This window comes from Trichomonas vaginalis, chromosome V (assembly GCF_026262505.1).
Source record: "Trichomonas vaginalis G3 chromosome V, whole genome shotgun sequence".
Lineage (NCBI taxonomy): Eukaryota > Parabasalia > Trichomonadida > Trichomonadidae > Trichomonas > Trichomonas vaginalis.
The window spans coordinates 3319621-3344330 of NC_067207.1; the positions used below are offsets into that span (position 1 = coordinate 3319621).

General features: G+C 30.5%; 8 protein-coding genes across 8 annotated transcripts, besides 3 other annotated features; 5 read left to right on the forward strand and 3 right to left on the reverse strand.

Annotated features, from left to right (window-relative positions):
- Position 1: 1 nt before the first annotated feature.
- Positions 2–1111, reverse strand: TVAGG3_0271510 (uncharacterized protein; the record flags this gene model as incomplete). Its single annotated transcript, XM_001580883.1, has 1 exon — positions 2–1111. The coding sequence occupies one exon, from the start codon at positions 1109–1111 to the stop codon at positions 2–4; it is 1110 nt and encodes a 369-aa protein (XP_001580933.1).
- Positions 1112–3199: 2088 nt separating this feature from the next.
- Positions 3200–3227: a terminal%2Cinverted (terminal inverted repeat of Mariner transposon ID:TVAGG3_0271520).
- Positions 3200–4503: a mobile genetic element.
- Positions 3280–4407, reverse strand: TVAGG3_0271530 (Mariner transposase; the record flags this gene model as incomplete). The annotated part of the gene is made up of 1 exon (XM_051228635.1): positions 3280–4407. One exon carries the CDS (start codon positions 4405–4407, stop codon positions 3280–3282), a length of 1128 nt encoding a protein of 375 aa, XP_051098365.1.
- Positions 4476–4503: a terminal%2Cinverted (terminal inverted repeat of Mariner transposon ID:TVAGG3_0271520).
- Positions 4504–6080: 1577 nt separating this feature from the next.
- Positions 6081–6716, forward strand: TVAGG3_0271540 (RNA polymerase II transcription regulator recruiting protein; the record flags this gene model as incomplete). Its single annotated transcript, XM_001580885.1, has 1 exon — positions 6081–6716. One exon carries the CDS (start codon positions 6081–6083, stop codon positions 6714–6716), a length of 636 nt encoding a protein of 211 aa, XP_001580935.1.
- A 1763-nt stretch (positions 6717–8479) lies between these two features.
- On the forward strand, positions 8480–11363 carry TVAGG3_0271550 (armadillo (ARM) repeat-containing protein family; the record flags this gene model as incomplete). Its single annotated transcript, XM_001580886.1, has 1 exon — positions 8509–11196. One exon carries the CDS (start codon positions 8509–8511, stop codon positions 11194–11196), a length of 2688 nt encoding a protein of 895 aa, XP_001580936.1.
- A 225-nt stretch (positions 11364–11588) lies between these two features.
- On the forward strand, positions 11589–12857 carry TVAGG3_0271560 (protein ubiquitination; the record flags this gene model as incomplete). Its single annotated transcript, XM_001580887.1, has 1 exon — positions 11615–12673. One exon carries the CDS (start codon positions 11615–11617, stop codon positions 12671–12673), a length of 1059 nt encoding a protein of 352 aa, XP_001580937.1.
- Positions 12858–13253: 396 nt separating this feature from the next.
- On the forward strand, positions 13254–14562 carry TVAGG3_0271570 (vesicle-mediated transport; the record flags this gene model as incomplete). The annotated part of the gene is made up of 1 exon (XM_001580888.1): positions 13256–14335. The coding sequence occupies one exon, from the start codon at positions 13256–13258 to the stop codon at positions 14333–14335; it is 1080 nt and encodes a 359-aa protein (XP_001580938.1).
- Positions 14563–14946: 384 nt separating this feature from the next.
- TVAGG3_0271580 (proteasome regulatory particle assembly) lies at positions 14947–15861 on the reverse strand (the record flags this gene model as incomplete). Its single annotated transcript, XM_001580889.1, has 1 exon — positions 14947–15861. The coding sequence occupies one exon, from the start codon at positions 15859–15861 to the stop codon at positions 14947–14949; it is 915 nt and encodes a 304-aa protein (XP_001580939.1).
- Positions 15862–16736: 875 nt separating this feature from the next.
- On the forward strand, positions 16737–21116 carry TVAGG3_0271590 (armadillo (ARM) repeat-containing protein family; the record flags this gene model as incomplete). Its single annotated transcript, XM_001580890.1, has 1 exon — positions 16737–21116. One exon carries the CDS (start codon positions 16737–16739, stop codon positions 21114–21116), a length of 4380 nt encoding a protein of 1459 aa, XP_001580940.1.
- Positions 21117–24710: the final 3594 nt, after the last annotated feature.

Sequence of the window (24710 nt, forward strand, 5' to 3'; positions counted from 1 at the left end):
ATTAATCTGCTATATGTATGCGAAGAGATGCAGAAGAAGATCCGAAAAATTCAACCAAAACGTCAATTTCATCGTAATTTTGAAGAAGTAAGTTACATTTGTATATTATATCGTAACAAACAGATTTAACGTTATTAGTCGCTTTAGTAAAGTCATCATCTTGCATACTCATTGCGAGTTCACAAAGAGAAATACATTCTTCGTAAATTCTTGAAGAAGTATCAAGAACCGCCTTGAATAATTTCATTTTAGAACATATTATTTCGACTTCTGCGGATAAAACCTCTAAATCATCAATAATACTTATGAATTGAGATTTTGATTTTTCTATTCTCTTTTTTTCATTTTCAATGTATTGGTTAATAGTCAACTGACTTACTTCATTATTAAGAAGTTCATCTTTTTGCTCCTGTTTACTTCTAAGTGTTTCATTCAAAATTTTCTTCTGTTTTTGCAAGGAATTGAACTGATTCACTAATTTATTTAGTAATGGAATAAATTTCATCGCTTTCTCGATCTCGGAAATGTTGTTTATTTGCGATAATTCCGAAATCATTTGATCAGACATTTTTTCAGGATGAATCATCGAAAATGGTACTAATGATCGCAATGGATCTTTAGAGTATTGCATAAAAACAAACTTAAACTTTTCATCTTCGCTTTCAAAGAAGTCTTGATTACTGATAAGGAAATTTTTCAAAAGATCTGTTGGAATGAAGTTAGTATTCGAAAATTCTAAAAAGAATTTACGATTTTCTGAAAAGAAATTTAAAATTGGAAGCCAAAATTCTGGTGTTTTTGATAAAATTTCAAAAATTTTAGGGAAATTGTTAATAGTAATAAGTTGCGTAAATTCAGTAATGTATCTATTCTTAATGAAATCGATTTTGAGTATCGCTGCTAAGAGATAAACATCAATTATCTCATCATTTTTCATTTCCATTGGTCTGATGTAGTTGATAAAATCAATTATCGAACTTAATGCTTTTTTGGATAAGTTTTCTTTGATGTTGAAGGATTTTGCATCTGGAATTTGCTTGATGTAATCTTTAATTGCGAAACTAACTGATGAAATTGACTGTTTGTTGCAAGGGTATGACGTACCTTCCATGGTTACTATGAAATCCATAGGAAGACTTTGAAAATACATTTTTATAAAATTATCATTCAACATTTCAAAAAAATGACAAATGAATGTGACATTTATAACATAGCATCTTTTTCCCAATAAATGTCAAAGATATTTTATATTGTAAAATGCAAATAAACTGCTTGCCCTAAGGTGGATAATAGTCAATTTTTTTTTACATTTTTAGTGAGCGTAACAGAGACACAACACGCATTGAAATCACAAGATGCATGGCTTTAATGATTAGAGATGCAATAATATTGCATCTCTTTATGCTCAAACAGATCCTATTCTGAATTACCCGAAAATATTGCAACCGTTATGCATTGCTACCAAATTTCTCTACTGTCCACTTAACATACTCATGCTAGGAACTCCAAATTCTTCAACTATTTACTCTAAAAACTTATAAACGTTCATCCTAATCAAGCAGCATTTCTCCTCGAACAGACATTGCAGAAACTTACGAATAAGTAATTGTTAGTCATATCAAATGATGCTCCTTTTCAGCTACTTGTTTCTCCTATAATTGTTCTCATTAGTAAATCATAACTTTAACTTTTGGAGTTTTCTCCAAAAATAGATACTACCCATATATATCCGAGCTACCTGGATGCTAGTTTTCTTATATCTCGGATAGTGTGAAAAATTTAATTATAATATCTCATAATTTCCATTTAATGAGTTATATCAAAAATCCACTCCGTCATTTCGATTTTTTAGGTCTTTCTGGACCTTGCTGCATAATTTATTTTTATCTATTTTGTTTTGTTGTTTCTAAATAAATTATTTAAGTTGGACGAAAGGTGGACAATAGTATTGAATATGAAAAGGTGGTTATTTTTGAGAGAACTCATTGAATTCCTTTCAATATTGTCCACCTTAGGGCAAGCAGTTTAAATCACTTTTCAATTTTTTCATGTCTGATCAAGAAATTCATCCAAACGAATACAGCAAATTGTGGAGTGCCTATAAATACTACATCGATTCATACAAGGCACTATATCAGTTAAAAACAGACAAAGAAGAAGAAATAAACTCGATTTACAAAATGATCAAAACAGAATTAATTGATCTTAAGAAACATCTTCCCCAAAATATTATAAGAAACATTTTAAATATTATTCCGTTATTTGCATATTTATCTCTTGCAAAACTCATTTCTGATGAATATCATGTCCAAGATGTCTACGGTGTTCAACATATTTCAAACTTCCTATTTTATAGAGAATATGGAATTAAATTATACAAATATGAAGATTTTGAAAAAAATATATTCAAAAATCTCGATATTCATAATGAAAATACAATTTACAGAGCAATTATGCAAAATGATAAAGAAACGTTCATCACATTCACGGAAAGGGAAGGATTTGATAAAGATCAAAAACTTGAATGCGATTTATACCCATCTCGTTATGGAGGATATTCATTACTTGAATTATGTTGTTATCATGGTGCAGTTGATTGTTTCAAATTATTAATGACGAAATTTCATTCAAAAATAACTCAAACATGCCTAGAACTTTCATTTTTAGGAAGAAATGCCGAGATCATGAGTGAATGTTTGAAACATCAAAAACCTAATGATGAATGCATGAAAAATGCAATTGCTTCACACAACATTGACTTTGTTACATTCTTGATGAATGAATACAATATAAATATCAATTTATATTTTTGTGGTTATAACAATAATATTGAATCATTTTTAGTTTATTTCGATCAAACTAATGATGTTAACAAATGCCTTATTTATTCAACACTGTTTAATATTCCGCCTCTTTGCAAATATTTCCTTTCACATGGAGCGACTATTTGCAAAGATCTATTTGGAAAAACCGCTCTTCATATTGCAGCATGTTGTCATAGTAAAGAAACAATTGAAGTTCTTATTTCACATGGTGCAAATATCAATGAAAAAGATAAAAATGAACAAACTGCTCTCCATTATGCAGCATGCAATAATAGTAAAGAATCAGCTGAAATTCTTATTTCACATGGAGCAAATATCAATGAAAAAGATCTATTTGGAAAAATAACTCTTCATTATGCAGTATGGAATAAATATAGGGTGTCCAAAGGTGTGTTTAGCACAAACCTGAATACTGCGAATAGAAATAAACAAGTTACATATATATAAAGTTTATTTAAATATAATCACCATTGGATTCAATCACGCGTTCGCAGCGATCGATCCAGGCTTGAAAGACACGCTTTAAATCATCATGAGAAAATTGCTCAAATTGCTCTCTTACAAAATTTTCAAGATCATCTGGACTCGCGAATTCGCGTCCTTCAGCTCTCTTTTTTAGCGTGCCGAATAAATAAAAGTCAGAGGGTGTAATATCAGGTGAATAAATTGGGTTTGGAACAACTTTGACATTGTTTTCCACCAAGTAATTCATTACCTTATGACTTTTGTGAACTCTTGAATTATCAAAATGAATTGCAAACTTTTGTTTTTGTTGTTTGGATTTCTCAAACTCATCAGAATTGATAATTTGAGTAAGAACATTGTCAATTAGATACTGAGCATTCATCGTATTAGGTTTTTGAAGAATATCAATTGCGATGATGCCATTCACGCCCCAAAAAACCGACAACATCATCATTGGTGTGTCAATTTTTTTCTTCGGGAATGTTTGCGGATTTTTATCCTTCGGGATCCACATGATTTTGGCTTCTGTTGCATATTGAAACCAAGACTCGTCCCCTGTTACTAAAAAGCGAAACTTCTTGGATTGATACGCACCCAATATAGAGAGGAGCTCTTTCGAAGATTGGACTCTAGATTTTTTTTGAACTGAATTAAGGTTGTGCGGAACCCAACGTGTATACACTAGTTTGTAGTTCAAATAATTGTGCAGATAATAACTGACTGTTGTACGTGGTATCTTTGTCATCTCCTCTATCCTTCTGAGTGATGCTCTTGGGTCTTCATCTAGCGCTTGAAGAATTGCTTTGATTTTTCTTTGATCCGGCGATTTTTTGTCAATTTTTATGATGGGCGCCTTTTTGTTCATGAAGTGATACATCCTAACATGATACGTTACAGTGGAATAGCTAGGAGCATCCATACCGAAGCATTTTACCAATGTCTCGTAGATTTTTTTACAGTCTTTGCATTTTTTTGCAAGAGCGAGGATGTTTTCTTTATGATTCATTAAAAAAATGAAAAAAATCCCGCCAAAATTTCCCGCGAAACCGCCTCTTGTCTCAAAATTCATTTTATATCCCGGCATGGCGCCAAAATACAACATACTCATCATATACATATATTCATATTTTTTATTATATATTTATAATCAGCATATATCTCTTTTAATAGTCTCATATAGAGCGCTGTGCTAAACGCACCTTTGGACACCCTATATAATGAAATAGCTGAATTTCTTATTTCACATGGTGCAAATATCAATGAAAAAGATAAAAATGGACAAACCACTCTTCATTATGCAACATTTCAAAATAATAAAGAAATAGTCGAAGTTCTTATATCACATGGTGCAAATATCAATGAAAAAGATAAAAATGGACAAACCGCTCTTTATTATGCAGCATTTCAAAATAATAAAGAAACAGTCGAACTTCTTATATCACATGGTGCAAATATCAATGAAAACAATAATAATTGAGAAATCGTTCATCATATTGTAGTAAAAAATAATTATTAGGAAATTGGTCAACTTCTTTAAATTTCAATTGCAAATGTTTCACCATTTTCACACGATGGATATATATCAAACATCAATATTTCAATAACACAGATTTTTTGTTTCCTGAATCTTGAGAAAAATTGGATTAACTAATAAAAAATTTGAAGAATGAATTGAATTTAAAATAATCGGAATTGAATAGCATTGAATTCATATCAACCGTAATCGAAATGTTCTTTCAAGGAACATATAGAATATAAGAATATGATAAAAATAATACATTTTTATTTTTGAGAAGAAATAGATTTTTTTTCAGAAAGATAACATATTTTTTTTGACATGTGTTAAAATGATCGATCAATAAGGTATAGTAGTGCGGAACACTCGTATGTCCCAGAAAAAGCTGCTTATATATCTAAAATGAAGTCCATTCTATAATTTTATGCAATTTTTAACGAGTGAAAATTTGGAATCATCAAAATTTATAATGACACTATATGATTAACATCATACTACATATCTACATCAGTAATCTAAATCCGATGTTACATTTAGAATTCGTAATAATCAAATTTTTAGGGTATTATATCTTTGCCTTCTAGATATTTTTTGCAACATAATAATAAATAATTAACATATTGAAAATGGCAAAAATATCGAAGAATTTTCATTGATTAATATTTGATTTTTTGAGATATATTTGAATATTCAAATTTAGGATGCACATTTGACAACAATTGCATATAAAAGACTATTCTGTTATACATTTATGGGTTTTGAAATAATAATTAATTATTCCTGGAAAATATGAAATTGTCATCTATTGATGATAACCCAAATTTGACGATATGAAATTGCGATGCAAAAAGTTATTCCCGATTGCTTTTCAGAAAAAATCAAAAATTGAAAACGATCGCGATTTTTAAATAATGAACTAATTTTTGATTGACGAACATTTAATATCATCCCATAAGCATTATTTTTTATCACTGGTGCTAATTTCAAACTTTTTGTGTGAATTCAAGTAATGTCAAAAATTAATCTTACATTTTATAATATAATTTTAATGTTTATCATAAATATTAAAGTTATTTTGATATTTGAATTTTAAGACAATTCTATGAGTCAGCTCTTTTGAGATTGAACTGATTGCAAAATTTGGATTGCAATTCAATTTACAAAAAAAATTAATTAATGCACTATAAGTCCTATTTCTTTTTCTTTAATTTTTAGATTTGATAATATTCTCAAAAATGATATAATTTTTTTTATTTCAATATCATTTATTTTTAATGAAAGTTTCTGGATTTTCCGATGAATACCTGCTATCTTCAAGCGAAGATGATTTTGATGAAGATACTGACAAAAAGAAACATAATTTGTTCACAAAAGAAGATGATGAAAAGTTAAAAGATATTGTCGAAAAACATTATAAAAATGATTTGAGAAAGATCAATTGGAGTTTTGTTGCATTCCAGATGTCAAACAAGAACAAGCGTCAATGCAAAGATAGATACATCAATTATCTTCGCGATGGAATAAACGCTGGAAAATTCAGTCCAGAAGAAAACTATCTTCTACTCTGCAAGGTTGAGGAGATTGGACATAAATGGAGAATGATTGCCAAATTTTTTACAAACCGTTCAGACATCATGATTAAAGCTCAATATCGTAAATTGATGCGTCGCCATGCAACCAAAGAGAATGTAATGTATATCGATGCTGATACTCTTAGGAAATCAAGAAACAAAAGAAAACATTCTCACGAGAATAAAAATCATGAAAAATTTGAAAATAGTTCAAAGAAAGAAACAATTCATTATAACGTTGAGATTAATGATATCAATCCATTTGACGCAGTATCATTTGATAATTGCATTTTTGAGGCAGAATTGGATGATTTTTCAATTTTTGAAGATTTTATTTGAATTTTTGTTGTTATTTAATTAAACATATTGTATTATTTCAAATTCAGATGTTTAAGAAGAGTACACGAAAAATTTTGTAAAGTTTTGTGAATCAAATTCCTATTGCCAATTTCCATCTTTATTTTATCATTTCAATATGACAAAACAATACTCTGATCAATATTATAAACGTAACCCATGGCATTTTTGGCTTGATACTTAGGATTTTAGTTATATTTTTTACAATTTGGTTTTTATTCTCTAAACAAATCAAACATTTACTACTAACTTATAAAAATGATGATAAACGGACAGATATCGAATAACGAATTTTTCCAATAATTGATGCGAAATGAACATAATATATCAAGAGGATTTCCATTACATATTGATACTGGATCACAAACAGCACCAAATAAATCTAAATATTGAATAACAACAAAATTGATCGATAAATCAAATTGATCAATTCTTATTGAACGATAAATTCCTGGTCTAACAGGGATTACAATCGGCTTTGACTTATTGAGATAGCTTGGATCTTCATTTTTAAAAATTGTTATTGAATGGTTCAACTCTGTTGTTGCTGATATAGAAAAATTAGTTGCATATTGCCATGGTTTAGAAACCAATTTAGGAGTATATGAAATATGAGTTAGATATAATAAATATTTGAAATTTACTTCAATCCACATTGTATTATATGCACCACAATAAAATTGGGAATAGTCGTACGAACTATTAAGCAGTGCAGTATTATATATGTATGTGTATGTACCTTCTGGTTCGAATCTACTTGAATTTACAGAAAAGATTGACTGATCATTCGGATACAAGTGTCTAACGATTCCATTTACAGGTCCATCAATCCTTGGAATAAACTTTTGTATATAGACCAGTTACCTTTTAAAAATTGAGTGTTTCCCTGATTTTTTTAACCCCAGTTTAAGGTTGTCAGTTTTTTGAAGAATGAAAAATGGATATGTTTGAAAAAAACGGTGCATATTCAATGTATCCATCAGCAATTTTTCTTGAAATAGAATAAATCATAGATATAAACATAACCAAATCCAGTATTAATGAATTCGCATCAAAAATGCATCAAACACAGGATAAAATCATAATAATTTTTGGTCATCAAAATATATCAAAAAGTGACATGAATTAGGGAAAATGCCTTGGTTTTCAACTAAACTTATGAACAAATCAATTGAATTAAATCCTATGGTTGGTTGGAATTTGTTGTTGATTAATTTAGAATGGATAAATGTCCACCATAAATTTATGCAGAATTACCAAACAGAATGAAACAGAAGCACACACAATTTGGAAAATAGCAATCAATGTTGGTGCTTGTAAAATCGAATGTGAGTATCATTTAAGAAAGAAATAGAAATGGAATTTGATATGAAAGCCAAATAACATAAAGAAATATGTAGTGCTCAGATAGCAGAAACAGATGTTATGGCTCAAAATGCTGCGTATATTGATAAAGAAAGTGATACAAAGAATAGCTTTCTGTTTGATAATTTCGAAGATTCTAAGAATGATCCATTTTTCTAGCATTAATTAAGTTACCACTAGTATTACATGCTATATTTTTATATTTATGTCTAAATTTTCTCATTTTCTAAAATTAATTTTGATATTTTTTTTGTAATAGATAATTGACTTCGCTTGTATTAGCTAACATGACTATTTGAAAGCATTTGATTTCATTTAGTCTCATTTCTCATTCAAATTTGATGGAAAAAAACCTCCAAACAATTTTTTTCCGGTCTCTAAAAAAAAGGATTTATTTTTTTTTTAGAATATGGCTGATTTTACTTCTCCTCAGTATTGCTTAGAACAAATAAAAGCAGCAACTAATTTAACACAAGATAATGCATCTTCGGCCACAGAAAATATTGTCTTTTTACTTGAATATTGCCCAATTGATACATTAACTAACTTAGCTTCATTTTTACTTTCAGATAACGAGGAGATTGCAACCAATGCAATCGCCCATGCATCATGCATCTACATGTGCCAGATTATTGGCGATCCAAGAAAATCAAAAGCTCAAGAATTTTGGAAGCAGCTTTCTGATCAGACAAAAGCCCAGTTAATATCAGCAGCTCAGCGTAGCCTACTCTTTACGAACAGTGTTGGCCTCCAAGGAGCTTGTTTATTAGCGAAAATTTTCAATTATGAGCCAGTCCAAACGAACCTTGCAGAATACATCAAGTACATCCTTACAGACAAGAACTTCACGGAAGAGCATAAGAAGTCAGTTTACGCTTTAATTCTTGAGTTATCTTATCCATCAAATGTAACACGAACAGATGAGAAATCAGCGTTAATAGAGAGGATCCTATTAGACACAGAAGAATTTTTCATGCAGAATTTCGCGGAAATGCTAAATTACGATCAATCCTACCAAGTTGCTTTCCTCCAGATGTTCAATGCATACATAGCCATGATCAGACCAGAAAACATCGCCGGAGTTTACAAGCCAATCTACGATATCGCTGAAGCACAATTATTCCCGAATATACAAGACGACGTTGTCTTTCTTGAGCTCTACAGGTTACTTTATTCGATGCTGATCAACATCTACGAAGAAGATAACTTCGACGAGCTTCTAGAAAAAGAAAGATTTATTATGTGCGGAGTGAATGGTCTTTCATGCAATCCACCACTTCTTACACAAGTCCTTACCTTCTGGCTCTACGTTTTCAAGTTCGAACGCGACATTTTGAAGCAAAACAGAGAAATTTTGAAATTTAGAAATTTTTATTCGGAACTGATCAAAAACAAGGAGCCAAATTTCCTCAAATTACCAGAACCACGCAGATTCCACAATATTACTGATGCAGCCGCCAATGAAATAATTGATATTTTATTTAATCTCATAGTTCCTGATCCAAACGCCACAGATCCAGAGGACAGGAATGATCCAGACATCCACATGTGGTGTTGTGAGATTTTGTCCGTTCTTGCCGATACTTATCCACCATGTTTAGAAAAAGTTAAAGATTTTTGCATCCAAAACTTAGATGATGAGAAATGGGAAGTTCAACACGCCGTTGCCGTTCTTCCTTTTGTTTATTGCCAAGATGATGTTGTAGACAAGTCATCTGCCTACAGAGCTTTCATATTATCAATGATTCCTAAGTTGATTGAACATCTACAAAGCGAAGAAACTCCAATCAGATTAGTTGAAACAGCAATTTATACTTTGACATGTATTACAAAGTATTTTGCTATTTTTTCATATGGACAAACAACAAATATGGAATCATTGATGCAAGGATTTATGATACAATACAACAGACATCCACAAATAGCAATAAGAATCATGGGATTTGTAAATGAAACAATGAAATTCCCTCCGAAAATTGATGAAAATTCAAAATTTGACAATTTCATTATTGCTCTTCATGAAGCTATTAAAGAGGCATATCCACAGCTGCAAGGTGTTATTCGTGTTAACTACAAGATGTTGTATCTTTACATGGTGAAGATTTCAAAGTGGGATAATGATTACGAGAAATTGAAATCAATGATTGAAACGATTTTTTCGAATTTGCAACAGTTGTCAATTGCCGCATTTGATGGCTCTATGGAAATGTCATTGAGACATACGAATACTCAATGTAATTTATGGTTGTTGACTTCTCTTTTCAGGAGATATAAAGATCAGCTTCGTGAAATTTCTTCTCCTGCAGCCGCAAAGTTATTTGAAATGTTGAAATCTTCTGAAGATATGCAAGAAGAAATTTTGGAATGTTTGTTTACGATTATCAACGCATTGCCGCAAGAAGATAATGAAACACAGGATAGAATTATTGAGTATATTCCTATTGCTATTGGTTCGAATTCACCAAGATTGGCTGTGATGTCTTTAACAGCACTTTCTTATTTGTTGAAGAATTTGGGTGAAAGAGGAAGTTTGATTTTCGATGCTTCTTTGAATGAAATCTTTTCTTTGCTTGATAATGTTTCTTTCCCTGTTTTCTTTAAATCTGAATTGTTGGCCGCTCTTGCAAGAGTTCTCGATGTCTACAAGGAGAAAATAAGTATTCCTGACATGGAACAACTGTTTTCTAAGTTGTATTCTTATATCTCAATCGATTGGGGTGAATACTTGGAAAACCAGGAATTGCTGATGAATGAAATGTATGATTCAATTTACAAGTGCTACACAGCATTGATTTCTACTGATCACGTTAGAGAATTGTATATGGATAAACCTTCATTGAGAAAGTTCTTCAAACGATTGGTAATGCCACTGAGAGCTTACGCAGGTCAGGTAAATGACATGAGTTTGGAAACAATTGAATCAATCGCACAATTCCTTGACAAAATGAGACAAATGTTTAATAGACAGGCAAATATTTACTTGAACTATTTCTCTAACTATTTCATCATTATTTGGGGAATGGTGCAGACACAGAACCTTCAGACTTCTAAGTACGAAAGTTTGAAGAATATTCTCAGGTTGTTAATCCAATCTTAAAATTTTGTTTTATATATATAAAATTTTTTACTGACATTCGCTCTCAATTTTTTTGACGAATTTGATGCAAAACTTATAAACTGATAATTTGGGGTGATAATGAAATGTTTTGAGGTGCATTTTATCTTTCATTCCCATTAGAATGTGCCAAAAATATGAGATCTTGTGAATTTAACCTAATATTGGACATTTTCTAAATGACATTGAATGTTACAAAATACTAATTGTACATCAGCGCATTGCAGCTCACAATTCTAAATTTGCAAGTGTTGTTATCAAAATTTGTTTTGAAATGAAATTTCATTGATATATTTTCATAATCATATAACAATGAGAGTATTTTTAGTCTAATTTTCGATTTTAATTTTTTTTTCAGATTTTTTGTAAAGTTACGATATTGTAAAAATCGAATCAGTGGATGAATCTGAATTTCGAATACATTGCTGCTCATATCAGTGATTATATTGAAAACGAAAACTTTTTTGATACATTCGATATGGAGGCTATCAAAACAATCATGAAATATTCACGTTTGACAGCTGATCAGTACATTACTCTTCTCAAACAGTCTTCACCAACTCTTAATTCCAAAGAATTATATATCGGTACACGAAAAGCAAATGTTACTATCGAAAATATTGAAGAAGTCATTTCAATTCTTACCTTCGTCAAAAAGTACATGAAATTCCATATATTTGATGGAATCATTGATTTTCTCAAAGAAAACGACAAACACATGGGTGATTCTACAGAAGAAATCAAAAAACCTCAAACAGAAATAAAAACATTACAAAATCAAATACAAAATGTTTCCAAAGAAACTACAGTCACTCGAACTAATGAATCTCACAACTATTCTGAAGAATTTTTAACCAAAATCTCATCACTTAAGAAAACAAAAGATTTTGATAGTGTTTACAAATTCTTTGAAGAACTTTCTTCTGAAGATAATCACGAAATGATTTCAAAGGCTTGTGAAGAAGGTCTTTGGTTAAAAAAGACAAAATTGGATGAAATGAATGTACTTCATGTTGCAAGCCAAAAAGGAAATCTTAAACTTGTCAAATCACTCATTGAATGTGGCTGTGATAAAGAAGCAAAGAATAAATATGGAAGAACTCCACTCATGTATGCATCATGGTATAATAATCTTTCAGTTGTTAAATATCTTATCTCAGTTGGAGCTGATAAAGAAGCAAAGAATAAATATGGAAGAACTCCACTCATGTATGCATCATGGTATAATAATCTTTCAGTTGTTAAATATCTTATCTCAGTTGGAGCTGATAAAGATGCAAAGAATAAATATGGAGATACTGCACTCATTTATGCATCAGAAAAAGGTCATCTTGAAGTTGTTCAATATCTTATCTCAGTTGGAGCTGATAAAGAAGCAAAGAATAAATATGGAAAAACAGCACTCTCATATGCAAATAGTAATGTCAGCGATTATCTAAAATCTATTGGAGCCAAATAACATAATCTAATCTGATTGGATAATTATATTAAAATTAACAATATTCTTATTTCCAATCTATTTTTCATATGAATATTGTTTGTTCTTCATTTAAAGTTACCATAAATTGATGTTATGCAATATCGAGTATTTCTCATCACTTCATTTTTAGTAAAGATATTAATGATATTGAAATATATATTAGTAGAGTATATACTAAAGTTTTTATTTCTATGATATTGAAGTCTTGAAAACTTCCAGTATACAGAAAACTACTTCGCAATTTTCGAACTTGTTTCCCATGAATTTAATTTTAATGACAAGCATATCATGTGATTTTAAGTCCGATTGAGGTGAATAAAGTTTGGCGATCTATAGTGTAAACACACTTTCGGGCAAGCGTAGCCACCTTCGGCAATATATATATATATATATTGATTATAGGAGTTCATCCAAACTCTCTGAAGTTTTTGGATAACTTTAACGTCATTTGTTTGGAAAAGCAAATATAATGAATACCAAACAACGGACTTTTTGTGAATTTGGATGATAATTAAATAATAAATCTAAAAATTGGAATTTCTCAGATGAAAAAACTGACAAATGAAAAATTTACTGAAAGAATTAGATATTTTCGATAAATTTGCAGATGCTGAATTTGCATTACATACAATTGGAGGCAAATTTATGTCAGCTATATTCTCCATCATTGCTGTTATCTTAATTTTTGCAGAATTATTCAATTATACAAAACCAATCGTTTACCGTGATCTATTAAATATTCCACAATTGGATAAAGACAACACAGTTAATTTTACATTTTCAATTCAAGTAGCTTTACCATGTTTCTTTTTACATTTTGATGCACTCGATAGTATTGGTGTAGAAATGCTTGATGTTTCGAATGATATCAAGTTCAAAAGGATGTCTGTCGATAATCGCTTTATAGATTACAGCAACGAGTCTTTAAAGGATATTTGTCTACCATGTCACGGATTAAAGCCAGAAGGTGAATGCTGCAATACATGTGATGAAGTAAAGGCTATTTTCGAGGCAAGAGGTGAAGATTTTAACCCACTTCCTTTCGATCAATGCATGGGAAATGTTAATTTCAAAAAAGATATGTCAGAAAGCTGCCTGATTGAAGGAACAATACATACGTTCAAATCACCAGGACAATTCCATATTGCTCCAGGCCGTAATACTAAGTTTAGGAGAACAGGACACCAACATGATACTGGTTTATCGCCAGAAGCAAGTTGTCCGCACACAATACACGAGTTTTATGTTGGACAGAAGTATGATAACGTCAGATCGCCTATTCGTGGAAAGATTTTCAGAGATCGCGATTCATTACCTCGAATTTACCTTTACGATCTATTTATTACCAAAGTTTTACATACATTCAACGATGCTCTACAATATACATCATACGAATACTCCTACAATTTAGGCGCAAAGATATTTAACCCAGGATCTTTCTATCAACCCGGAATTTACTTCAAATACATGTTCTCTCCTATGACCATTGTCGAGAGATCCATATCCAAGAACCCAATGAGGTTTTTGGTCACATCTGTTGGAGTTTTGGCTGGAATTTTCGCATTTCTGAATGCTGTTGGCGGAATGATGGCCAAGATATGTCCAACTGAAGGACCACGCGTTCCAGAGGCTTTGAAATAATTACTTTTTTATTTATTATTATTATTTTTTTTTGTTTAATTAACCTGATTGATTTTAAAGAGGATTTATATAATAAACACTACTCTCAATTGAAAATATATGATTGCAATTGTTGCAAATACCCAATTCTGCTCATGAGATAAAATTTATCTCGCGCGTTCAATAAAAATATATTCAGGAGTATTCCTCAATTCAAGATCACTCCATTATAGCTCCATTGAGACAAGTGAAAGGGTTTTTAAAAAAAAAAAAATTCACATAAGCCTATTTTCCTACGTAAAGTCTCTCTATAGTTTTTCTGCCTCAATATTGGGTGAATCTCTATCAAAAATTTGAATAAGAGACTTTAAGGAGGAAACAGAGTTTAGTATTTTTTTTTAGAATCGAGTTAATTTTTTTATTTGGTAAAATGCCATTTTAAAACGTTATATAGTATATAATATATTAAACTAAGACATATACTAATGTTATGAGAAGAAGTCAGAAAGAGATGAGTGCATCCATAAGTCATCAAAACACTGTTTTCACTTTTTTATTTTGTAAATTAAAATTCTAGGATAATATAAATCATATCAAAACGAGATTTCAACAGAATAATATTCTAAAAAGATTTAGTCATCACCCGGATACCAGAGATAATGCTCCAAATCATAAATTATTCTTCGTACGTCTTGAGATGCAATATTATTGCATTCCAATGCATCTTCTCTTTCATAATACTGGTTTCGTGTTTTTGGATCAAAAATGAGTTTTTTAAACATTTCTGGATCATCGACAGCATATTGAAGAGGAAACTTCGAATTATTATCCCTTTTTCTGATTCTACTGGTTCTCTCTATGAGTGCTAATGCGGTTTTGACATTACCACTTATTACTGCGTAATGTAGAGGTAATTTTCCTTCATCGTCGCATATTTCAGTACAATTGTCAAAAGGACATAACAATTGCTTTGTTATGCTTTTAATACCACTTTCTGCTGCATAATGAAGGGCTGTCTTCCCTTCATCGTCACGTATTTCGGAATTTATATTATTATATAAGAGTTCATTTAAAAATTCTATATTATCATTAATTGCTGCATAATGAAGGGCCGTCTTCCCTTCATTGTCTTGTTTGTTGACTATAGGTCCTAAATTATCAAATATATAATCACACCATTCAAAATGAAAGTGTTCTGCAGCATGATGAAGAATAGTTTTTCCATTATCATCTATGAAATTGAAATCTACATCATGAGAATCAAAATCATAGATAAGAATTGCTTTTGCACTGTTAAGAAGTCCTTGGTATTTTTTATCTAAAATTTTAGGCAAAAGAGAAAAAGTAATTTTATATAATGCAGAAAAAATAGTTTTCTGATCAACGATTAAATAACATGTTTTAGCAATGAATCCCTCTATATCATTTGATTGATCATAATGAATAAAAAATGCTTGAATGTTTTCGTAATTAATGCATTGGTTGACGTCAATTGGAATATTATGTTGGTTCATTAGAAATGTAACAAAATCGATGTTATGAGACATAATTGCATATTTCATGCATTCAGCATTTGGTTTTTGATATTTCAAACATTCACTAATAATATCAGGATTTCCTCTAAAAATGAAAGTTGAAGACAAACATCTGTGATTTCTGAAGAGAATGCTGATCTCAAAAACTTGAAACAATTAACTGAACCGTAATAACAACATGTTTCAAGGAGATTTAATCTATTTTTCACGCATGGAAAGTAAGAAAAGTCTATCTCTTGAGCATGAGAAAATTCATTTTGTTCTGCAATAGGAGCAAGTAATTTCACGTCATCATGAATGATTGATTTTAATAAGTTACTGATTTTAAATTGATATGGTTTAGTTACTGTAATTCCAAAATATTTCTGTAGAATGTGTTCTCCAAGAGATGAATCAGATTGGCTATTTAAATCTGAATACTTTTGGTAAAACTTTTGCATTAAAGTCAAATAAGACATAATATAACGATTGTTCGCTTGTAAAGCCCTTGAAATTGCTTGAAGAATGCTAGATTTATGACAACTGCTTAAATTATTATCAAGTTCTTTGAAAAAACCATTGATTTCGTCCGCACTTGTTATCTGTAGTCTATACAATCTATGAAAAACATCATTAGATTCTTTGACAGAATTCATTAGTGTGTCATATGGGAATTTACTCATGAAAATGATAAATTTTTTTACGAAAAATTTTTGAGAAAAAAAAATAGTCGGATTTTTAAATTTTGGATTCACTTTTGCATACGATGAATTGTTATTTTTAAATTTTGGATTCACTTTTTCATATATGAACAAAGTTTTCTGACATGTAAATTTACTATTAAAAACGATTATTCAAAGAGTATACTTTTGACATTTTACATGACATTTTTTCTAATTTCGAAGGTAATGAGTATTTTAGAACACGATCCATCACTTCGATTTCTTGTTGATGCATATGTAAATCAAAGAAATCCTCCTAAAGAAAAGCTTGTTGCTGAATTAGGAAAACTAAGGATGGGTTTTTCGTATAATTGGCTTGAAAAGTTCAGAGATTCGAATATAAATCAATCTCTTGCAGTTGTTTTAAATGCAATATTCAGATATGCAGATCATTCCGAGCCAACTGTTAGGATTGGCGCTTACAATGCTTTAGGCGGATTATTAATGTGCGTAACTCCATTCATTTCACACGAATTTACAGAATCATTCAATAAAGCAGTTGCTCCATTACCTATTTCACCAAAAGTATCCATTGCAATCATTAATACATTCGTATATTTAACAAGATTTATTTCTCCTGTTCGTATCAATGATTTCGTTTCAAAAGTACAAGTATCAACTCATTTTAATGTCGATATGACAGAAAATCTTAAATATTTACCACAAATCATCCCATTAATGACAAATTTACCTTTAGAATTCCATCAGAACATTTTGAGATCGTTGGTCTTCAAATGCGGTAGAAACCCAAATGCCGCATTTGTTTCATGTGTCGTTAGCTTAATTGACTGCAAAAATCAATTATTAAGTTTGCTAGAGCAATTTATACAAGAAAACAACTTATCAATATGCGCAATATGGTTAGGACCACAGATACTATCGAATAGAAAAAATTACGATGCTTTATCCGAAAAAGGAAAACATTTATTTATTGACGCAGCTCTTGAAGAGTTATCAAGAGAATCTGCAACCAATCTATCAGTTTTCGAAAGCTCCTGCATGATTTGCTCATTACATCTCAATTATATCAAGGGAACTCCTGAATATGATTCGTTTTACGAGAAAATCCGACAATTTACACAAAAACAATATTCGTCTGTATACAAAGTTAGGTTGTTTTTGCTTCCTACACCTCTAGAAGAGCTAAAAGACGATGCAAAGGATAATGATCAGATAAAAGCAGCGAAATTGCAAGCAATTGCATCATATTTCGAAGCTAACGAAAACTGTGATGCAGATGTCATTGCAGAAATGCTTTTAAAGTACAAAAATTCAGAAAATGATTTATATTGTGTCTTAATTGAGTCATTTGCCAGATGTATCAAAGGAATGTTAAGGAGATGCAAGAAAAGACTTCATTTACAACTCCTTGAACTCATTTTGAGGACGAAAAATAAAAATTGGGTTCATGATGAGGCCGTAACTAAGGTTATAGACGAAATAGAGCCTAATTTGATACCGAGATATGTTGATCTTGTTGTTGATAGGCTCATTGAGTTCTCTTTAAGCTCAAATGAAAGATTATGCAAATCTGCAATTAAATCTTTCGTCAGATTCTCATCTTATTCGAATATTGACATGATACTTAACCGTCTGATGTGGAGTGACTGGATAGACGACCTTGTTTGCGAGAAAAGATTCAAATTATTATCAAAATTAGCGAAATACTTCAAAACTCCACAGTTTTCTTATTTCGTACAGATCGCATATGAAGTATTAGAGCAATACGATGACACACGTGTTACTCCAAATGCTTTTCTCTTCTTAAGTCGCGTTCCAGAAAAAATTATTCCGGACAGGGTCAGAGAATACACATTTAGATACATAGTTAAGTATTGGCAGCAGTATACACAGTCCTCTGTCGACTCATCTCTCAAGAAATACGTAGATAAGAGTATTGATACTCCATTCTTAGACAGTATCGACACGGATATAGTATCAAACCCCGTATTAAGCCACAAGAAGGCACTCAGACATATCAGAAATGCTTTCTTGTTCATGTGTAGCTTATCAACCGATCAAATCAGGGATATCAACTCTCTTTTCATGATTTCCTTGAAGCTTATACCCGTATTCGACATAATAGCCCTTGAAGAAGCCATTCTGATGTATAATGCCAACCCGAATAATTTTAATTTGTTCTGGGACATGAACCAGTACTTGCTGATGACCACTTCCGATGATACAGTTGCTGCCAGTTGCCTTTCCCTCATTATAAGGACCGGAAAACCCATTCCTGAGAATATTCAACAGATTGCCAGAGCTTTTTTGGACGATGACGTGATAGAAAACACTGATCTCTTCTTCTTCTCGTTCGTCATCATGGACATGATCGACCACGAGTTCGCAATGGCCTCAGTTGACAAACTTTTGAAGAGAATCACAAAAACTTCTCAAATTTCTTTACTTTACAGATTATTACACGTATCAGGCCAATCAATTTTACCAAAAATTTCGGACGATAAAGCTCTCGCTTTCATTGAATATTCTAACGAACAAAACGGCCGATACGATGAAAAAATTGAGAATTATCTCAAAGAAAATACAATCACGGAATGGTTAATAAATGATGTGCCAATTAACCGCAACTTAACGGTTTTCTTACAAAGGAAAAGTGAAGTGAAGTGGCATTTGACAAAATCTGACACTTTCACTTCACTTCACTGGGAATATATATTTTCGCACAGGGATAATTTTGATTTAGAGAATTTAATTGAGTACATCAAAGAAAACCGTCGAAAATTCAATACTTTTGACATTTGTGATTTAATTGATGAAAAACCGAAAGAAAAAACATTTAATTTGACAAAAATAGAGAACACGAAATTGAGTACTGTTTCTCCTATTTTAGGATTAAATGTTTTTGTGAAAGAAATCTCTTTATTAAGGTCATTCTACGAAAACAGGAATTCACAAGTTGACTCCAGTTTATTCATGAAAAGTTTCGAATATTTCGAACTGAATTTCGACATAAAAGGAATGAAAACTCTTCTGGATTTCGCAAAAAGAGTCAAACAACCTCTGGATTTGTCAATAATCCAGAAACACATGATTGTACTGACAGATAGAATTTTTGGTAATTTCATTCAATGTTTTGCTGGAAACGGTTTTGTAAATAATCTATCGTCCGAAATCAAAGAAAAAATTGAGAGAAAACTTGGTCAAAAAATTGACAAAAACTTGATTTTGTATTACACTAAAAACAAAAACATTGCGGCTTTTGTCGATGCAGACCCTGTTTATTTCTTAGATTTCTTCAAAGACGAACCAGATTTCAAGGTAAAACAAATTCCGCCACTTTTATCGTTCCTTTCAAATCCACTTTTCCCAATTGACTTCATTTTTGACTTTTGTTTGAGGATGTTTGTGATTTTCCCTGACATGACGTCTTCTAAGAAGAAATCCGCTTTCACAAGATTTTTGTTGATGTGTTGTGAAGCTGTCAAAACCGAAAAAACCGCCCAACAAAAATTTTTCATTTTTATCAAACAAAATTTGCCAAATTTGATTCAAGTTTGTTCTGATAGTTGTTATTTAGATATCTTTAGAATTCTCAAGTATTTGATACCATTTTTGGATAGTAACAATTTACCAAGTTACTTCACAAACGCGATTTCTCTTCCTTATAATTCTATTTTACTTCCTCTGTTTATTGAATTACTTTTTACGGTTTCTCTCAAAAATATGACAACATTTAATTTGACGCAGAGTTACATTGAGAACTGTTTCAATTATTCGAACAACAGAGCATCGACAATTGCCGCAATTATGAGATCTTTGAGTTTGTTAACTGATGTTACTTTTCCTAATAATAACATGACACTATCTTTGAAAGTATTTCCGATTTTGTTTAATTATTTCGGATTGATTGAATTGAATTTCTTGTTGTCGCAGAATTTTTCGGATTTAGTTTATTCTCTTTTGACGAATTCGAATTCTAATTTAGTTCCAACTAATTTTTGTGACAAAATCAAAGTCAAATTTTTATCTGACAAAAGAAAAGCATGCATTTGTTATTGTTTAGAGTTTTTAGTTCATCTTGGAATAAGGGATATAGATTTGATCAAATACTTGTTCTCTCTTCCTTTCGATAATGAATATCTCATGAATTCGATTGAAGAAAGCTATGGATTGACGTTGCAAATAACTACTGATGAAAACTCAATAAGATCAATCAAAAACATGTTTATTTCTCTCGCGTCTGAGAGATTTGTTTCGTATCCGAACGCGAGATTGGGAAGATTCTTATTGTCTGTTTTACAAAGTGCAAAACATTTGGATGTTCCTCAGTTTTTGTTTAATAATTTGTCAAAGAAATCAAGAGATTTTGTCACTTTGTTTTCTGTTTTGGGAGTTTTCTTGAATCAGCAGAAGTTTTCTACTGAAGAATGCGCAAAATGTGTAGATATTGAAGCATTTAAGTTGCAGAGTAGAAGTCAGTCAATGATGTTGATTTGCTCTGGAAGTAAAGAGAATCACGGACTGGCTTTCGAAATTGCTGCTTCTGAAACAGAAGATGTTTCAATGATAACTCAAGAATACGAGAAATTCTTACATCCACAATAATTTTTTATAGATTTATTTTTATAATAAAAATTCTATATTTTTTTACTTCAATATTTAATATTGTATTTTTCATGTGATGTAACTGACATAGAACAGTTATTCATTCAATTTAATAATGCATTTTTCTTACAATCTCTCAATTTTCTTGACAATCCAAACTTGATATCTCAATTTTCTAAGGAAAAACATTGATATTTTTGGTTGGATAAAAGTTAGAACTTTTTTTGTTATTATTAAAATAGGGTTTTATTGTGTGAATGAAAGTTTGAAGTGATTACTTCTTTCACATGACTTGATTATATCGTGTAATAATAACAAAATAGAAAGATGAGTCATATTAATATTTAAATATTTCAATCGTGAAAAATTCTCATGCACCTTTATTTTCTAATTCAGCTATTATGTTTGTTCTATTGTAAAAACATAATTATTACTATGATATTTTTTTTGAACAAAATAATGTTATAAAATTATAGTTCGTTTGCATAATATTTAAAGTACCTATCAAATGAATAATCGGTGGATATAATTCATAAATCTTTACCTCTTTTAATTTAAAGTTAAATTATCGGTATCGTTATTGTTCAATTGAAATCTAAAAGTGGCATTTTTTACAAAGACAAATGAAATAGATTATTAAGTCATACTATAGAAATCAATACTATCCTTCATATGCTTTTATTAAATCTGAAGCTTTTTCCTATTTTGTCCAAAATTGTTTATTCTACGATCTTGAAAATAGAGCTATATTCATCTCCCAATCAAAATCTTCTTTGGTTAGTCTTACATCTGAATTCTGTGTATTCAATAATTGCTCAAGCATGGAAACTACTGGAGGATCAATTTTCTTTGAAAAATATGGAAACGTTCTCATAAGACTTTGCTGTTCCTTTGGCAGTGAATTGCATAATACTAAAACTTATGGTCGTGGACTATTTTCAAATTTAGAAATCTCAAATGATTTGAATCACTATTCAATATTTTCAGAGAACTCAATTCAATTTTCTAAAGGAAATCCTCAATGGGATCCGACAGTAGCTCATTTCCAAAATGGATGCAGTACAATATATAATACAAATATATCCAACACCGTTGACTGTTTTGCTGAATCATCATATGGAATTAGAAACTCGATTTATTCATCAGTAAAATTGTGCACTTTTTCAAATAATCATGCCTATGCATGTAATTCATTGTATCACCAAAATTTTAATAATACAATATCATATTGCAGTGCAATAAATAATTCAATTGTAGGCAGCTCTGAAGGAATATTTACTTTATATGACGGTGAATTAAATATTAGCAATTGTGTGATAAGAAAGAATTCGGCAGGGAATTTATTATGGACTCATAATGGCATTATTCATGTGTCATCTTCGTTTGTTGAGATTGGAAATATGAATTTGATGAATGCAACAATTTATGATAATATTGACACAACATATATTCTTGGTATTCCTCATTTTAGTACAGCTCAATGCTTTGCCGAAATTGCCATTTCATATCAAACATTAACACCCAATATATCTATATTCTGCAGAAAAACCTCACAAGTTCCATTATTATTTATCTCAATCTTTATTCCTATTTTGCTTTAAACATTGAATATTACCCATATAATTTCTTATTTTTTCATGGATTTGTCGCTTAACATCAGATATCTGTGAACCAATTTAGTTTAAAAAGGCAATCAATATCCTCTCATTTTTGAATCCTAATACCCCACTTGTCAGAAATTTAAATTAAAGTCGGAGAGGCGTATGCGCTGCCTTAATTCTTTTATATTGACTCTTTTGAAATAAAAAATGGCATATTGCATCAATGACGAACCATAATGAATCATTAATTCATATTATCGAAGCCATTATTATAGCCCTTATACTTTTGAGAGATCCCAGGCTTTATCATATTATGTCCATGATTGCATTTTTTCCGAGCTCACAAACAGAGCAATATGAGTTAATCAATCGAAATCATCTCTTGTCTATCTCACATGTGAGTTATGCGTTCTCAACAATTGCTCGACGTTCGATTCAGATGCAGGAGCAGTTCTTTTTAGAGACTTAGGAAGTATTCTTATCAAATATTGTTGCTCATTTAGTAGTTGCATTTATAGCACGATGCCTGCGAATACATATCGTGGACTTTTTTCAAGGATAGTGATTTCAAATGATTTGAATCATCATTCAATTTTATCAGAAAATTCAATTCAATATTGCCAAGGCACTCCAGATATTCCATCATCAGTAATTTTTCAATATGGATGCTGTACAATGTATTGCACAAATATATCTAACACCATCAACTACTTTGCTGAATCATCTTATGACATTAAAAGTACAATTTATTCGGCGTAAAATTATGCACTTTTACAAATAATCAAGCAAATACATGTAATTCAGTTACATACAAATTTAACATAAATAACACCATATCATATTGTAACATTATGAATAATTCTGCGACAAATTTATTTTGGACAAGAAATGCTGTGATAACTGAAACCATTGAATCAATTTATATTCTTGGAATTCCTCATTTTAGTTCAGCACAATGTTTTGCAGAAATTGCCGCTTCCTATGAAACATTAACTCCTCTTTTTACCGCATTATGCAGATGCAATTCTCATGTATCTTTAATTTCTAATTTAGATATTATGTTTGTTCTATTGAAAAAGGCATAATTATTACTATGATTTTTTTTGAACAAAATAAGGTTATAAATACATCGACTAGATATTTTCCCATATTAATATTTAAAGTACCTATCAAATGAATAATCGGTGGATATAATTCATAAATCTTTACCTCTTTTAATTTAAAGTTAAATTATCGGTATCGTTATTGTTCAATTGAAATCTAAAAGTGGCATTTTTTACAAAGACAAATGAAATAGATTATTAAGTCATACTATAGAAATCAATACTATCCTTCATATGCTTTTATTAAATCTGAAGCTTTTTCCTATTTTGTCCAAAATTGTTTATTCTACGATCTTGAAAATAGAGCTATATTCATCTCCCAATCAAAATCTTCTTTGGTTAGTCTTACATCTGAATTCTGTGTATTCAATAATTGCTCAAGCATGGAAACTACTGGAGGATCAATTTTCTTTGACAAATATGGAAGTGTTCTTATTCGACTTTGTTGTTCATTTGGTAGTGAGTTGTATAATACATTAACCTATGGTCGTGGACTATTTTCATATTTTGCAGTTTCAAATGATTTGAATCACTATTTAATATTTTCAGAGAACTCAATTCAATTTTCCAAAGGAACTACTATGTCTCCAACAGCAGCTTATTTTTTAAATGGATGTAGCACTATATATAATACAAATATATCCAACACCGTTGACTGTTATGCTGAATCATCACATGCAATTAAATCATCAATTTATTCATCAGTAAAATTGTGCACTTTTTCAAATAATCATGCTAATGGATATAATTCTTTGTATCACCAAAATTTTAATAACACAATATCATATTGCAATGTAATGAATAATTCTATTGCTAGAAATCTTGAAGGAATATTTGTTATTTCTAACGGTGAATTAAATATTAGCAATTGTGCGATAAGAAAGAATTCA